At 45.3% G+C, this 14,139-nt stretch overlaps 2 protein-coding genes across 2 annotated transcripts; both read right to left on the bottom strand.

Moving 5' to 3' along the window:
• Nucleotides 1-771: 771 nt before the first annotated feature.
• LOC124200618 (mucin-2-like) lies at nucleotides 772-9,447 on the bottom strand (the record flags this gene model as incomplete). The annotated part of the gene is made up of 5 exons (XM_046596888.1): nucleotides 772-1,414; nucleotides 3,224-3,647; nucleotides 3,839-3,921; nucleotides 8,795-9,060; nucleotides 9,289-9,447. Coding segments are annotated over 5 exons (1,536 nt in total), but the record flags the coding sequence as incomplete, so codon positions are not given.
• A 99-nt stretch (nucleotides 9,448-9,546) lies between these two features.
• LOC124200617 (mucin-5AC-like) lies at nucleotides 9,547-13,240 on the bottom strand (the record flags this gene model as incomplete). The annotated part of the gene is made up of 4 exons (XM_046596886.1): nucleotides 13,229-13,240; nucleotides 12,994-13,152; nucleotides 10,660-11,361; nucleotides 9,547-9,855 (listed from the first exon to the last, which is right to left on the bottom strand). Coding segments are annotated over exons 1-4 (1,182 nt in total), but the record flags the coding sequence as incomplete, so codon positions are not given.
• Nucleotides 13,241-14,139: the final 899 nt, after the last annotated feature.

Raw genomic sequence — 14,139 nt, 5'->3', positions numbered from 1 at the left:
GCCGACTGTGACACAGAGTCACACCGAAGAACTGCTATCAGAGGTGGGCTGAATGTAGGAGGTGACCGTTGGACGGAGCGTCGTCGGGTACTCGAGGAATCACGTCTGGATGCCGGGCATCTCTAACTCCCAGCAAGGCTGCAACTCCCAATCAGTAAACAGATATGATCTGAATCCTGATTCTTAGAGAAATATCCCTTATTCGAGGAAATATTTTCTAAGTCCCGCAACACAATATAAATATAAGTCCTGACCCACGACGGAGATCGACACCATACACAGAATACAACGGAAATACAATGAGCGGATGCCCAAGGGAATTGACTCTAGACCCGGTACCCAAAGAAGCAGTCTAAAATAAGACCTTACTAGTTTGAGTGTGTGTGAATGAGATTATTCAATTGTTCTAGCGACTCACTGATCTCTCCTCTTGGGCGAGGTTAGCCAGCCCCCGAAGGAAGAGACATCATTTGAAATATTATATTTTTATTTTATAACCCAGTAAATAATGAAATCCATTTAAAACGAAGAAATTCAAAGAAATAGAAGGAAGTTAATCAAATGTGTATCAAATTGTTATGTTGTTGTTAGTAATGTTTTATATCCGAATATCTCACCATTTAAAAAAACCTTCAATACCAAGAAATGTATTTCTTACTGATAACTGCTATAGTTCTATTTTAGTGAATTCATTTAACGAAAGAAATAAAAATCTGTTATTGTAGTGGGGGGCTACTTCGTAGATTTTGTGGGTTCTTCTGTGGTTGTCCTGGACAATTATCTAGTTGAGATAGTTTATTTGTAGATAAGCTATTGGGGTTGTCGGCATTTGAGTAGTTGTTTCCTCAACGGTTTCGACGTGGGTTCTGTTGTTATGGTTGTTGTGGATTCAGCAGTAGTTGATGTTGGTTCTGCAGTAGTTGTGGTTATCTCTTCAGTAGTGGTTGGTTCAACAGTTGTAGTAGTAGGTTCAGCTGTTGTGGTAGTGGGTCCTTCAGAAGTTTTCGTGGTGGAAGTAGTTTCAGCTGTTGTGGTTGTGGGCTCTGCAGTAGTCGTTTCCTCAACAGTTGTCGAGGTTGGTCCAGCTGTTGTGGTTGTAAAATCAGCAGTTGTTGTCGTGTGCTCTTTTGTGCTCAAAGTGGGTTCCATTGTTGTGGTTGTGGCCTCAGTAGTCGTTGTAATAGATTCATCTGTGGTGGTAGTAGGCTCAACCGTGCTTGTTGTGGTTTCAGCAGTAGTTGTAGTTGGCTCAGCAGAAGTTGTCGTTGACTCTGCAGTAGTAGTTGTCTCAACAACTGTTGTCGTGGGTTCAGACGTGGAAGTAGTTGGTTCAGCTGTTGTAGTTGTTGACTCAGTAACAGTCGTTGTCTGTTCAGTGGTTGTTGTAGTGGGCTCAGCTGTTGAAGTTGTTGAATCAGCTGTTGTGGATGTTGGCTTTTCAGTAGTTGTGGTCGTGGGCTCTTCTGTAGTTGTAGTGGGCTCAACAGTTGTGGTCGTTGGATCAGCAGAAGTTGTCGTTGGCTCTGCAGTAGTAGTTGTTTCAAAAGCTGTTGTAGTGGGCTCAGCTGTTGTGGTCGTTGGATCAGCAGAAGTTGTCGTTGGCTCTGCAGTAGTAGTTGTTTCAACAGCTGTTGTAGTGGGCTCAGCTGTTGTGGTCGTTGGATCAGCAGAAGTTGTCGTTGGCTCTGCAGTAGTAGTTGTTTCAACAGCTGTTGTAGTGGGCTCAGCTGTTGTGGTTGTTGGCTGTTCAGTAGTTGTTGTCGTGGGCTCTTCTGTAGTTGAAGTTGGCTCAGCAGAAGTTGTTTTTGGCTCTGCAGTAGTGGTTGTCTCAACAGCTGTTGTCGTGGGTTCATCCGTGGTAGTTTTTGGTTCAGCTGTTGTTGTTGACTCAGTAACAGTCGTTGTCTGTTCAGTGGTTGTTGTAGTGGGCTCAGCTGTTTTAGTTGTTGACTCAGCTGTTGTGGATGTTGGCTTTTCAGTATTTGTGGTCGAGGTCTCTTCTGTAGTTGTAGTGGGCTCAGCTGTTGTGGTTGTTTGCTCTGCAGTAGTAGTTTCAACAGCTGTTGTAGTGGGCTCAGCTGTTGTGGTTGTTGGCTGTTCAGTATTTGTTGTCGTGGGCTCTTCTGTTGTTGAAGTTGGCTCAGGAGAAGTTGTCGTTTGCTCTGCAGACGTGGTTGTCTCAACAGCTGTTGTCGTTGGTTCAGCCGTTGTAGTTGTTGGTTCAGCTGTTGTAGTTGTTGAATCAGCTGTTGTGGATGTTGGCTTTTCAGTAGTTGTGGTCGTGGGCTCTTCTTTAGTTGTAGTGGGCTCAGCTGTTGTGGTCGTTGGATCAGCAGAAGATGAAGTTGTCGTTGGCTCTGCAGTAGTAGTTGTTTCAACAGCTGTTGTAGTGGGCTCAGCTGTTGTGATTGTTGGCTGTTCAGTAGTTGTTGTCGTGGGCTCTTCTGTTGTTGAAGTTGGCTCAGCAGAAGTTGTCGTTTGCTCTGCAGTAGTGGATGTCTCAACAGCTGTTTTTGTTGGTTCAGCCGTTGAAGTTGTTGGTTCAGCTGTTGTAGTTGTTGACTCAGTAACAGTCGTTGTCTGTTCAGTGGTTGTTGTAGTGGGCTCAGCTGTTGTAGTTGTTGAATCAGCTGTTGTGGATGTTGGCTTTTCAGTAGTTGTGGTCATGGGCTCTTCTGTAGTTGTAGTGGGCTCAGCTGTTGTGGTCGTTGGCTCCGCAGTAGTAGTTTCAACAGCTGTTGTAGTGGGCTCAGCTCTTGTGGTGGTTGGCTGTTCAGTAGTTGTTGTCGTGGGCTCTTCTGTTGTTGATGTTGGCTCAGCAGAAGTTGTTGTTTGCTCTGCAGTAGTGGTTGTCTCAAAAGCTGTTGGCGTTGGTTCAGCCGTTGTAGTTGTTGGTTCAGCTGTTGTAGTTGTTGACTCAGTAACAGTCGTTGTCTGTTCAGTGGTTGTTGTAGTGGGCTCAGCTGTTGTAGTTGTTGAATCAGCTGTTGTGGATGTGGGCTTTTCAGTAGTTGTGGTCGTGGGCTCTTCTGTAGTTGTAGAGGGCTCAGCTGTTGTGGTCGTTGGCTCTGCAGTAGTAGTTTCAACAGCTGTTGTAGTGGGCTCAGCTCTTGTGGTTGTTGGCTGTTCAGTAGTTGTTGTCGTGGGCTCTTCTGTTGTTGAAGTTGGCTCAGCAGAAGTTGTCGTTTGCTCTGCAGTAGTGGTTGTCTCAACAGTTGTTGTCGTGGGTTCAGCCGTTGTAGTTGTTGGTTCAGCTGTTGTAGTTGTTGACTCAGTAACAGTCGTCGTCTGTTCAGTGGTTGTTGTAGTGGGCTCAGCTGGTGTGGTTGTTGCCTGTACAGTAGTTGTTGTCGTGGGCTCTTCTGTAGTTGAAGTTGGCTCAGCAGAAGTTGTCGTTTCCTCTGCAGTAGTCGTTTTCTCACCAGCTGTTGTCGTGGGTTCAGCCGTAGTAGTTGTTGGTTCAGCTGTTGTAGTTGTTGACTCAGTAACAGTCGTAGTCTGTTCAGTGGTTGTTGTAGTGGGCTCAGCTGTTGTAGTTGTTGACTCAGCTGTTGTGGATGTTGCCTTTTGAGTAGTTGTAGTCGTGGGCTCAGCTGTTGTGGTCGTTGGCTCAGCAGAAGTTGTCGTTGGCTCTGCAGTACTAGTTGTTTCAACAGCTGTTGCAGTGGGCTCAGCTGTTGTGGTTGTTGGCTGTTCAGTAGTTGTTGTCGTGGGCTCTTCTGTTGTTGAAGTTGGCTCAGCAGAAGTTGTCGTTTGCTCTGCAGTAGTGGTTGTCTCAAAAGCTGTTGTCGTTGGTTCAGCCGTTGTAGTTGTTGGTTCAGCTGTTGTAGTTGTTGACTTAGTAACAGTTGTTGTCTGTTCAGTGGTTGTTTTAGTGGACTCAGCTGTTGTAGTTGTTGACTCAGCTGTTGTGGATGTTGCCTTTTGAGTAGTTGTAGTCGTGGGCTCAGCTGTTATGGTCGTTGGTTCAGCAGAAGTTGTCGTTGGCTCTGCAGTACTAGTTGTTTCAACAGCTGTTGCAGTGGGCTCAGCTGTTGTGGTTGTTGGTTGTTCAGTAGTTGTTGTCGTGGGCTCTTCTGTTGTTGAAGTTGGCTCAGCAGAAGTTGTCGTTTGCTCTGCAGTAGTGGTTGTCTCAAAAGCTGTTGTCCTTGGTTCAGCCGTTGTAGTTGTTGGTTCAGCTGTTGTAGTTGTTGACTCAGTAACAGTCGTTGTCTGTTCAGTGGTTGTTTTAGTGGACTCAGCTGTTGAAGTTGTTGAATCAGCTGTTGTGGATGTTGGCTTTTCAGTAGTTGTGGTCGTGGGCTCTTCTGTAGTTGTAGTGGGCTCATCTGTTGTGGTCGTTGGATCAGCAAAAGTTGTCGTTGGCTCTGCAGTAGCAGTTGTTTCAACAGCTGTTGTAGTGAGCTCAGCTGTTGTGGTTTTTGGCTGTTCAGTAGGTGTTGTCGTGGGCTCTTCTGTTGTTGAAGTTTTCTCAGCAGAAGTTGTTGTTTGCTCTGCAGAAGTGGTTGTTTCAACAGCTTTTGTCGCTGGTTCAGCCGTTGTAGTTGTTGGTTCAGCTGTTGTAGTTGTTGACTCAGTAACAGTCGTTGTCTGTTCAGTGGTTGTTGTAGTGAGCTCTTCTGTTTTTGTAGTGTGCTCAGCTGTTGTAGTTGTTGACTCAGCTGTTGTGGATGTTGGCTTTTCAGTAGTTGTAGTCGTGGGCTCAGCTGTTAGGGTCGTTGGCTCAGCAGAAGTTGTCGTTGGCTCTGCAGTAGTAGTTGTTTCAACAGCTGTTGCAGTGGGCTCAGCTGTTGTGGTTGTTGGCTGTTCAGTAGTTGTTGTCGTAGGCTCTTCTGTTGTTGAAGTTGGCTCAGCAGAAGTTGTCGTTTGCTCTGCAGTAGTGGTTGTCTCTACAGCTGTTGTCGTTGGTTCAGCCGTTGTAGTTGTTGGTTCAGCTGTTGTAGTTGTTGACTCAGTAACAGTCGTTGTCTGTTCAGTGGTTGTTGTAGTGGGCTCAGCTGTTGAAGTTGTTGAATCAGCTGTTGTGGATGTTGGCTTTTCAGTAGTTGTGGTCGTGGGCTCTTCTGTAGTTGTAGTGGGCTGAACAGTTTTGGTCGTTGGATCAGCAGAAGTTGTCGTTGGCTCTGCAGTAGTAGTTGTTTCAACAGCTGTTGTAGTGGGCTCAGCTGTTGTGGTTGTTGCTTGTACGGTGGTTGTTGTCGTGGGCTCTTCTGTAGTTGTAGTGGGCTCACTTGTTGTGGTCGTTTGCTCTGCAGTAGTAGTTTCAACAGCTGTTGTAGTGGGCTCAGCTACTGTGGTGGTTGCCTGTAGAGTGGTTGTTGTCGTGGGCTCTTCTGTAGTTGAAGTTGGCGCAGCAGAAATTGTCGTTTGCTCTGCAGTAGTGGTTGTCTCAACAGCTGTTGTCGTGGGTTCAGTCGTGGTAGTTGTTGGTTCAGCTGCTGTAGTTGTTGACTCAGTAACAGTCGTTGTCTGTTCAGTGGTTGTTGTAGTGGGCTCAGCTGTTGTAGTTGTTGACTCAACTGTTGTGGATGTTGCCTTTTCAGTAGTTGTAGTCTTGGGCTCAGCTGCTGTGGTCGTTGGCTCAGCAGAAGTGTTCGTTGGCTTTGCAGTAGTAGTTGTTTCAACAGCTGTTGTCGTTGGTTCAGCCGTTGTAGTTGTTGGTTCAGCTTTTGTAGTTGTTGACTCAGTAAAAGTCGTTGTCTGTTCATTGGTTGTTGTCGTGGGCTCTTCTGTAGTTTTAGTGGGCTCAGCTGTTGTAGTTGTTGACTCAGCTGCTGTGGATGTTGGCTTTTCAGTATTTGTGGTCGTGGTCTCTTCTGTAGTTGTAGTGGGCTCAGCTGTTGTGGTTGTTTGCTCTGCAGTAGTAGTTTCAACAGCTGTTGTAGTGGGCTCAGCTGTTGTGGTTGTTGGCTGTTCAGTAGTTGTTGTCGTGGGCTCTTCTGTTGTTGAAGTTGGCTCAGGAGAAGTTGTCGTTTGCTCTGCAGACGTTGTTGTCTCAACAGCTGTTGTCGTTGGTTCAGCCGTTGTAGTTGTTGGTTCAGCTGTTGTAGTTGTTGAATCAGCTGTTGTGGATGTTGGCTTTTCAGTAGTTGTGGTCGTGGGCTCTTCTGTAGTTGTAGTGGGCTCAGCTGTTGTGGTCGTTGGATCAGCAGAAGATGAAGTTGTCGTTGGCTCTGCAGTAGTAGTTGTTTCAACAGCTGTTGTAGTGGGCTCAGCTGTTGTGGTTGTTGGCTGTTCAGTAGTTGTTGTCGTGGGCTCTTCTGTTGTTGAAGTTGGCTCAGCAGAAGTTGTCGTTTGCTCTGCAGTAGTGGTTGTCTCAACAGCTGTTTTTGTTGGTTCAGCCGTTGAAGTTGTTGGTTCAGCTGTTGTAGTTGTTGACTCAGTAACAGTCGTTGTCTGTTCAGTGGTTGTTGTAGTGGGCTCAGCTGTTGTAGTTGTTGAATCAGCTGTTGTGGATGTTGGCTTTTCAGTAGTTGTGGTCATGGGCTCTTTTGTAGTTGTAGTGGGCTCAGCTGTTGTGGTCGTTGGCTCCGCTGTAGTAGTTTCAACAGCTGTTGTAGTGGGCTCAGCTCTTGTGGTTGTTGGCTGTTCAGTAGTTGTTGTCGTGGGCTCTTCTGTTGTTGATGTTGGCTCAGCAGAGGTTGTTGTTTGCTCTGCAGTAGTGGTTGTCTCAAAAGCTGTTGGCGTTGGTTCAGCCGTTGTAGTTGTTGGTTCAGCTGTTTTAGTTGTTGACTCAGTAACAGTCGTTGTCTGTTCAGTGGTTGTTGTAGTGGGCTTAGCTGTTGTAGTTGTTGAATCAGCTGTTGTGGTTGTGGGCTTTTCAGTAGTTGTGGTCGTGGGCTCTTCTGTAGTTGTAGAGGGCTCAGCTGTTGTGGTCGTTGGCTCTGCAGTAGTAGTTTCAACAGCTGTTGTAGTGGGCTCAGCTCTTGTGGTTGTTGGCTGTTCAGTAGTTGTTGTCGTGGGCTCTTCTGTTGTTGAAGTTGGCTCAGCAGAAGTTGTCGTTTGCTCTGCAGTAGTGGTTGTCTCAACAGTTGTTGTCGTGGGTTCAGCCGTTGTAGTTGTTGGTTCAGCTGTTGTAGTTGTTGACTCAGTAACAGTCGTCGTCTGTTCAGTGGTTTTTGTAGTGTGCTCAGCTGTTGTAGTTGTTGACTCAGCTGTTGTGGATGTTGGCTTTTCAGTAGTTGTAGTCGTGGGCTCAGCTGTTAGGGTCGTTGGCTCAGCAGAAGTTGTCGTTGGCTCTGCAGTAGTAGTTGTTTCAACAGCTGTTGCAGTGGGCTCAGCTGTTGTGGTTGTTGGCTGTTCAGTAGTTGTTGTCGTGGGCTCTTCTGTTGTTGAAGTTGGCTCAGCAGAAGTTGTCGTTTGCTCTGCAGTAGTGGTTGTCTCAAAAGCTGTTGTCGTTGGTTCAGCCGTTGTAGTTGTTGGTTCAGCTGTTGTAGTTGTTGACTCAGTAACAGTCGTTGTCTGTTCAGTGGTTGTTTTAGTGGACTCAGCTGTTGAAGTTGTTGAATCAGCTGTTGTGGATGTTGGCTTTTCAGTAGTTGTGGTCGTGGGCTCTTCTGTAGTTGTAGTGGGCTCATCTGTTGTGGTCGTTGGATCAGCAAAAGTTGTCGTTGGCTCTGCAGTAGTAGTTGTTTCAACAGCTGTTGTAGTGAGCTCAGCTGTTGTAGTTTTTGGCTGTTCAGTAGGTGTTGTCGTGGGCTCTTCTGTTGTTGAAGTTTTCTCAGCAGAAGTTGTTGTTTGCTCTGCAGTAGTGGTTGTCTCAACAGCTTTTGTCGCTGGTTCAGCCGTTGTAGTTGTTGGTTCAGCTGTTGTAGTTGTTGACTCAGTAACAGTCGTTGTCTGTTCAGTGGTTGTTGTAGTGGGCTCTTCTGTTTTTGTAGTGGGCTCAGCTGTTGTAGTTGTTGACTCAGCTGTTAAGGATGTTGGTTTTTCAGTAGTTGTAGTCGTGGGCTCAGCTGTTAGGGTCGTTGGCTCAGCAGAAGTTGTCGTTGGCTCTGCAGTAGTAGTTGTTTCAACAGCTGTTGCAGTGGGCTCAGCTGTTGTGGTTGTTGGCTGTTCAGTAGTTGTTGTCGTAGGCTCTTCTGTTGTTGAAGTTGGCGCAGCAGAAATTGTCGTTTGCTCTGCAGTAGTGGTTGTCTCAACAGCTGTTGTCGTGGGTTCAGTCGTGGTAGTTGTTGGTTCAGCTGTTGTAGTTGTTGACTCAGTAACAGTCGTTGTCTGTTCAGTGGTTGTTGTAGTGGGCTCAGCTGTTGTAGTTGTTGACTCAACTGTTGTGGATGTTGGCTTTTCAGTAGTTGTGGTCGTGGGCTCTTCTGTAGTTTTAGTGGGCTCAGCTGTTTTAGTTGTTGACTCAGCTGCTGTGGTTGTATGCTGTTCAGTAGTTGTAGTCGTGAACTTTTCTGTAGTTGTAGAAGGCTCAGCGGTTGTGGTCGTTGGCTCTGCAGATGTTGTCGTTGGCTCAGCAGTAGTAGTGGTTTCAATAGCTGTTGTAGTGGGTTCAGCTGTTTTGGTTGATGGCTGTTCAGTAGTTTGTGTTGTGGGCTCTTCTGTAGTTGTAGTTTGCTCAGAAGACTTTGCCGTTGGCTCTGCAGTAGTGGTTGTCTCAACAGATGTTGTCGTGGGTTCAGCCGTGGTAGTTGTTGGTTCAGCTATTGTAGTTGTTGACTCAGTAACAGTCGTTGTCTGTTCAGTGGTTGTTGTCGTGGGCTCTTCTGTAGTTTTAGTGGGCTCAGTTGTTGTAGTTGTTGACTCAGCTGTTGTGGATGTATGCTGTTCAGTAGTTATAGTCGTGTACTTTTCTGTAGTTGTAGTAGGCTCAGCTGTTGTGGTCGTTGGCTGTCCAGAAGTTGTCGTTGGCTCAGCAGTAGTAGTGGTTTCAATAGCTGTTGTAGTGGGTTCAGCTGTTGTGGTTGATGGCTGTTCAGTAGTTTGTGTCGTGGGCTCTTCTGTAGTTGTAGTTTGCTCAGAAGACTTTGCCGTTGGCTCTGCAGTAGTGGTTGTCTCAACAGATGTTGTCGTGGGTTCAGCCGTGGTAGTTTTTGGTTCAGCTGTTGTTGTTGACTCAGTAACAGTCGTTGTCTGTTCAGTGGTTGTTGTAGTGAGCTCAGCTGTTGTAGTTGTTGACTCAGCTGTTGTGGATGTTGGCTTTTCAGTAGTTGTGGTCGTGGTCTCTTCTGTAGTTGTAGTGGGCTCAGCTGTTGTGGTTGTTTGCTCTGCAGTAGTAGTTTTAACAGCTGTTGTAGTGGGCTCAGCTGTTTTGGTTGTTGGCTGTTCAGTAGTTGTTGTCGTGGGCTCTTCTGTTGTTGAAGTTGGCTCAGTGGAAGTATTCGTTTGCTCTGCAGACGTGGTTGTCTCAACAGCTGTTGTCGTTGGTTCAGCCGTTGTAGTTGTTGGTTCAGCTGTTGTAGTTGTTGACTCAGTAACAGTCGTTGTCTGTTCAGTAGTTGTTGTCGTGGGCTCTACTGTTGTTGAAGTTGGCTCAGGAGAATTTGTCGTTTGCTCTGCAGTAGTGGTTGTCTCAAAAGCTGTTGTCGTTGGTTCAGCCGTTGTAGTTGTTGGTTCAGCTGTTGTAGTTGTTGACTCAGTAACAGTCGTTATCTGTTCAGTGGTTGTTTTAGTGGACTCAGCTGTTGAAGTTGTTGAATCAGCTGTTGTGGATGTTGGCTTTTCAGTAGTTGTGGTCGTGGGCTCTTCTGTAGTTGTAGTGGGCTCATCTGTTGTGGTCGTTGGATCAGCAAAAGTTGTCGTTGGCTCTGCAGTAGTAGTTGTTTCAACAACTGTTGTAGTGAGCTCAGCTGTTGTGGTTTTTGGCTGTTCAGTAGGTGCTGTCGTGGGCTCGTCTGTTGTTGAAGTTTTCTCAGCAGAAGTTGTTGTTTGCTCTGCAGTAGTGGTTGTCTCAACAGCTTTTGTCGCTGGTTCAGCCGTTGTAGTTGTTGGTTCAGCTGTTGTAGTTGTTGACTCAGTAACAGTCGTTGTCTGTTCAGTGGTTGTTGTAGTGGGCTCTTCTGTTTTTGTAGTGGGCTCAGCTGTTGTAGTTGTTGACTCAGCTGTTGTGGATGTTGGCTTTTCAGTAGTTGTAGTCGTGGGCTCAGCTGTTAGGGTCGTTGGCTCAGCAGAAGTTGTCGTTGGCTCTGCAGTAGTAGTTGTTTCAACAGCTGTTGCAGTGGGCTCAGCTGTTGTGGTTGTTGGCTGTTCAGTAGTTGTTGTCGTAGGCTCTTCTGTTGTTGAAGTTGGCGCAGCAGAAATTGTCGTTTGCTCTGCAGTAGTGGTTGTCTCAACAGCTGTTGTCGTGGGTTCAGTCGTGGTAGTTGTTGGTTCAGCTGTTGTAGTTGTTGACTCAGTAACAGTCGTTGTCTGTTCAGTGGTTGTTGTAGTGGGCTCAGCTGTTGTAGTTGTTGACTCAACTGTTGTGGATGTTGGCTTTTCAGTAGTTGTGGTCGTGGGCTCTTCTGTAGTTGTAGTGGGCTCAACAGTTTTGGTCGTTGGCTTTGCAGTAGTAGTTGTTTCAACAGCTGTTGTCGTTGGTTCAGCCGTTGTAGTTGTTGGTTCAGCTTTTGTAGTTGTTGACTCAGTAACAGTCGTTGTCTGTTCACTGGTTGTTGTCGTGGGCTCTTCTGTAGTTTTAGTGGGCTCAGCTGTTGTAGTTGTTGACTCAGCTGCTGTGGATGTATGCTGTTCAGTAGTTGTAGTCGTGAACTTTTCTGTAGTTGTAGAAGGCTCAGCGGTTGTGGTCGTTGGCTCTGCAGATGTTGTCGTTGGCTCAGCAGTAGTAGTGGTTTCAATAGCTGTTGTAGTGGGTTCAGCTGTTTTGGTTGATGGCTGTTCAGTAGTTTGTGTTGTGGGCTCTTCTGTAGTTGTAGTTTGCTCAGAAGACTTTGCCGTTGGCTCTGCAGTAGTGGTTGTCTCAACAGATGTTGTCGTGGGTTCAGCCGTGGTAGTTGTTGGTTCAGCTATTGTAGTTGTTGACTCAGTAACAGTCGTTGTCTGTTCAGTGGTTGTTGTCGTGGGCTCTTCTGTAGTTTTAGTGGGCTCAGTTGTTGTAGTTGTTGACTCAGCTGTTGTGGATGTATGCTGTTCAGTAGTTATAGTCGTGTACTTTTCTGTAGTTGTAGTAGGCTCAGCTGTTGTGGTCGTTGGCTGTCCAGAAGTTGTCGTTGGCTCAGCAGTAGTAGTGGTTTCAATAGCTGTTGTAGTGGGTTCAGCTGTTTTGGTTGATGGCTGTTCAGTAGTTTGTGTTGTGGGCTCTTCTGTAGTTGTAGTTTGCTCAGAAGACTTTGCCGTTGGCTCTGCAGTAGTGGTTGTCTCAACAGATGTTGTCGTGGGTTCAGCCGTGGTAGTTTTTGGTTCAGCTGTTGTTGTTGACTCAGTAACAGTCGTTGTCTGTTCAGTGGTTGTTGTAGTGAGCTCAGCTGTTGTAGTTGTTGACTCAGCTGTTGTGGATGTTGGCTTTTCAGTAGTTGTGGTCGTGGTCTCTTCTGTAGTTGTAGTGGGCTCAGCTGTTGTGGTTGTTTGCTCTGCAGTAGTAGTTTTAACAGCTGTTGTAGTGGGCTCAGCTGTTGTGGTTGTTGGCTGTTCAGTAGTTGTTGTCTTGGGCTCTTCTGTTGTTGAAGTTGGCTCAGTGGAAGTATTCGTTTTCTCTGCAGACGTGGTTGTCTCAACAGCTGTTGTCGTTGGTTCAGCCGTTGTAGTTGTTGGTTCAGCTGTTGTAGTTGTTGACTCAGTAACAGTCGTTGTCTGTTCAGTGGTTGTTGTAGTGGGCTCAGCTGTTGAAGTTGTTGAATCAGCTGTTGTGGATGTTGGCTTTTCAGTAGTTGTGGTCGTGGGCTCTTCTGTAATTGTAGTGGGCTCAGCTGTTGTGGTCGTTGGATCAGCAGAAGTTGTCGTTGTCTCTGCAGTAGTAGTTGTTTCAACAGCTGTTTTAGTTAGCTCAGCTGTTGTGGTTTTTGGCTGTTCAGTAGGTGTTGTCGTGGGCTCTTCTGTTGTTGAAGTTTTCTCAGCAGAAGTTGTTGTTTGCTCTGCAGTAGTGGTTGTCTCTACAGCTTTTGTCGTTGGTTCAGCCGTTGTAGTTGTTGGTTCAGCTGTTGTAGTTGTTGACTCAGTAACAGTCGTTGTCTGTTCAGTGGTTGTTGTAGTGGGCTCTTCTGGTTTTGTAGTGGGCTCAGCTGTTGTAGTTGTTGACTCAGCTGTTGTGGATTTTGGCTTTTCAGTAGTTGTAGTCGTGGGCTCAGCTGTTGTGGTCGTTGGCTCAGCAGAAGTTGTCGCTGGTTCTGCAATAGTAGTTGTTTCAACAGCTGTTGTAGTGGGCTCAGCTGTTGTGGTTGTTGACTGTTCAGTAGTTGTTGTCGTGGGCTCTTCTGTTGTTGTAGTTGGGTCAGCAGAAGTTGTCGTTGGCTCTGCAGTAGTGGTTTTCTCAACAGATGTTGTCGTGGGTTCATCCGTTGTAGTTGATTGTTCAGTTGTTGTAGTTGTTGAATCAGTAACAGTCGTTGTCTGTTCAGTGGTTGTTGTCGTGGGCTCTTCTGTAGTTGTATTGGGCTCAGCTGATGTGGTTATTGACTTAGCAGTTGAGGATGTTGGCTGATCAGTAGTTGTTGTCTTGAGCTGTTTTGTAGTTGTAGTGGGCTCAGCTGTTGTGGTCGTTGGCTCTACAGAAGTTGTCACTGGCTCTGCTTTAGTAGCAGTTAACTTAATAGCTGTTGTAGAGGGCTCAGCTGTTGTGGTTGTTGGCTGTTCAGTAGTTGGTGTGGTTCTTCTTGGTTTATTTGTAGATTTTGTCGGCTTTGGCGTTTTTGTCGGCTTTGGCGTTTTTGTCGGCTTTGGCGTTTTTGTCGGCTTTGGCGTTTTTGTCGGCTTTGGCGTTTTTGTCGGCTTTGGCGTTTTTGTTGGCTTTGGCGTTTTTGTCGGCTTTGGCGTTTTTGTCGCTTTGGTTTTTTGGGGTTTAGTTGTAGTTGACGGTTTGGTTGTTAACGTTGATCTCACTGTAGTTGTGGTTACCGTTGTTTCTGTGGTCGCTGTTGCTTGCCGGTTGTTTGGTACGACCAAATAATCATTGACATTTAATAATTTATTAAGTTCCTGTGTCAGCTTATCTTTCGGAGAATCTGATCGGTCGATTGGATTCGCCAAGACGACTGAAATGATTAGTAATGCCCCCTAAAAAGCAATGTTATATTTATTAAAATGATTATGAATTGTCCAATGGAAAAAGACGTCATAATTCTCATTTCACAATGTTTGTCATTTACATAATGGTCTTGCATAAAATTAACCTAGTTCAACAAGTTATAAATATTAATGGAACGCTACACCTGGATTAATAAACACCCTAGTCCAGATAATCTTTAATTACCGTTAACTTTTCCTCTGTCTAAACTTTGAATTCTTCCGCGCATGAACTCGACTGTACCACCAAAGCAAACATTGAGACCAATTTGAGGGTTTTCAATTTTTCAGAAATCTTAGCTGGAGGAATAAAAAAAAAATAAGGGTTTATTCAGATTTATCATTACGTCGATTCTTAAAATTTGAAATCGCCCACTTTTTAAAGTTTCAAAAAAATTATCAAAAAGAAAAGAGAATACCTGAAATTGTTATTTGTTCTCCACTTTGAATTATTCGAAAAACTTAAAGCATTCGAAAATTGTTTGCTGAGATTAACAGAGTTTAGTAGTAAGTATTGCGAGATAAAATAAGGCGCTACTAGTTTTAGCTGAAGTTATTTGTGTTAAAAATGTGTATGCTTTCCCCAGGTAAAATTTTATAATTGAGTTTCAATGTAGAGTACACATAAAATTATTCGTATTAGAGGATGGCGGGGTATCTCAAACACATTTTTGATTTAATCCATATTTGATGAATTTGTTGCAACAAAATAAAAACAAATTTATCAAATTTGTTAGTTTTTTGGAAATTTATCATTTCGGTTCCCCCTCCCCTCCTGATTTTCTTGTTTCTATATTACAAGATTTATCGAAGTCATAGCCATAATTTTTGGGTGTTAAATTTGTGTTAAGTTTTTGCCTCTGCCTGGGTGATTTTGGACAGCCATCTATCCAGTCTTGTCACCCGCTTATCGATTTCTTAGCTCCGCTTTACTGGTGCTATCCTAGATGGCGGGCGCTCGCGCTTTGATTAGTGCTT

This window comes from Daphnia pulex, chromosome 8 (assembly GCF_021134715.1).
Source record: "Daphnia pulex isolate KAP4 chromosome 8, ASM2113471v1".
Classification (NCBI taxonomy): Eukaryota; Metazoa; Arthropoda; class Branchiopoda; order Diplostraca; family Daphniidae; genus Daphnia; species Daphnia pulex.
Note: the sequence above shows the minus strand (reverse complement) of the source record. Positions and strands in the feature narration are given on the sequence as shown.